The sequence below is a fragment of the Etheostoma cragini genome, chromosome 18, assembly GCF_013103735.1.
Source record: "Etheostoma cragini isolate CJK2018 chromosome 18, CSU_Ecrag_1.0, whole genome shotgun sequence".
Lineage (NCBI taxonomy): Eukaryota > Metazoa > Chordata > Actinopteri > Perciformes > Percidae > Etheostoma > Etheostoma cragini.
In genome coordinates, this window is record NC_048424.1 from 2,177,661 (window position 1) to 2,179,529 (window position 1,869).

The following is a 1,869-nucleotide window of genomic DNA, read 5'->3' on the forward strand; positions in this document are numbered from 1 at the left end:
ACAAGACGGTGAAAGAGGCACTTGTCAACTACGCTGAAGAGTTTGGTGAAAGAGATCCAATGTTAATAATGCAGGAATCTAATGAAGGCCACGGTAGGAAAAAAGCTTCTTTTTTTAAAATAATGTTCCTGTTCTGTTTATCCTTCAATAGATGTTTGTTGTCCTCATAGTGCATTAGTTGACTAATCAGTCGTTTTGGTCTTAGTTGACGAAGATTTCCTTAGTCTAGCAGGGTTGGGTACCAAAATGTGATGCCAATAGGGCACCAGTTCCGACGTAAACATTAGTAACGAGACCAAATAACAAAAATGACGATGTCTGACTCTATTTTCAGAAGCATTGCTGCACGGGAAGCTACGTTACCGTTAGGTTGGGGCTGGAGTAGTTAACGGTTAAAATGTCCCATAGCATGAAAATGTCACTTTATGAGTTTTTTTCCATCAATATTAGTTCCCCCAGCCTGCCTATGGTCCCCCAGCAGTGTTAGGTGTAAACCAAGCCCTGGGTATCCTGTTCTGCCTTTGAAAAAATGTAAGCTCAGGCAGGCCGATCTGGAGTCTTGCCCCTTATGATGTCATAAGAGGTAAGGTTAGGTCCCCTTTCTCTGCTTTGTACACCAAGAGAATTTGGCCCACTCATTAGAGAAAGACATCATGGCTTTCAAACGAGCAGCAGGGGGAATTGGTCCAGGCCACACCCCTAGCCTCCACAGTTCATGAAGTGCTAATTCCATGCACCAAACAGATGTTGTAAGAAGGACTCTCTCCTCCTCAAAAGCTATAGACTCATAAATGGCACATACTAAGGAAACCTCATTGTGGGACTGGCTCTAGTGGCTGTAATTCTGCTCCAAGGCTGAATTTTGGTAAAGAGACTTCAGATACCGTATTAGGGGACCACTAAGGTCTATATAAAAGAGACTTCAGATACCGTATTAGGGGACCACTAAGGTCTATATAAAAGAGACTTCAGATATAATATTAGGGGACCACTAAGGTCCATAGAAAACATCCAAAGGGCACCATGTCATGGGACCTTTAAATGTGGACATCTTACGTTAAGTGGTGCAAAGTGTGACTGTGTTTCCCTGTAGAGGATTCAAACACGTAACAGTCTACAGGCAGCTGCCGTTGTCACTTTTTGTTGAGTACATAATTCCACTTGTGTTCATTCAGTTTTGACGCCTTTAGGGATAATCTGCAATGTAAATAGTCATAAAAATAAAGAAAATGCATTGAATAAAAAGGTGTGTCCAATCTTTTGGACTGTACTGTATATATTTCACACATATATTTCATATATGCATTTCAGTTCAGGCACCAATAGCGCAAAACAATACCTAATCCTATCTATTAGAACACTTTAAGTGGTGCTTTGGCATTATTCTTTGAAGAGCAAATCATTTTTACAGACCTGTAAATTAAAATGACTGATCGAGTGTTAGTCGACTAATGTCTGTAGTCAAGTACAGCTGTAATTGTCTTTTACACATTCCAAGATTCTTAAGTAATTTAAAAAATTTTAATCTCAGGGGTTTTATGGTCCAATGGTGAATCGTGGAAGGAGATGAGGCGCTTTGCTTTGAGTAACCTGAGAGACTTTGGGATGGGCAAGAAGGCGAGTGAGGACAAAATCATTGAGGAATGTGAACACCTCCTTCAAGTGTTCAAGACATTTAAAGGTAAGTGTCTTATAATAACCAACCAGCATGTAATATAGTCACAACACTCGAGATATAGATTTTTTTTTTTCTCCCTGTTTCCCTTGTTGCAGGCAAAGCTTTTGATTTGACCCAACCAATGAACTATGCAGTCTCTAATATTATCTGCTCCATTGTTTATGGCAGCAGATTTGAATATGATGATCCAG

At 40.1% G+C, this 1,869-nt stretch overlaps 2 protein-coding genes across 6 annotated transcripts in view; both read left to right on the top strand.

Annotated features, from left to right (window-relative positions):
• LOC117961008 (cytochrome P450 2K1-like) overlaps positions 1 to 1,869 on the top strand; it is a 20,894-nt gene that overhangs the window by 7,863 nt on the left and 11,162 nt on the right. The window lies entirely within an intron of this gene.
• LOC117961035 (cytochrome P450 2K1-like) overlaps positions 1 to 1,869 on the top strand; it is a 30,130-nt gene that overhangs the window by 7,784 nt on the left and 20,477 nt on the right. The window contains exons 4-5 of the mRNA XM_034899406.1: positions 18 to 93; positions 1,532 to 1,713. Of these exons, the coding sequence (XP_034755297.1) occupies positions 18 to 93; positions 1,532 to 1,713 (258 nt within the window). The remainder of the gene's footprint in view (positions 1 to 17; positions 94 to 1,531; positions 1,714 to 1,869) is intronic.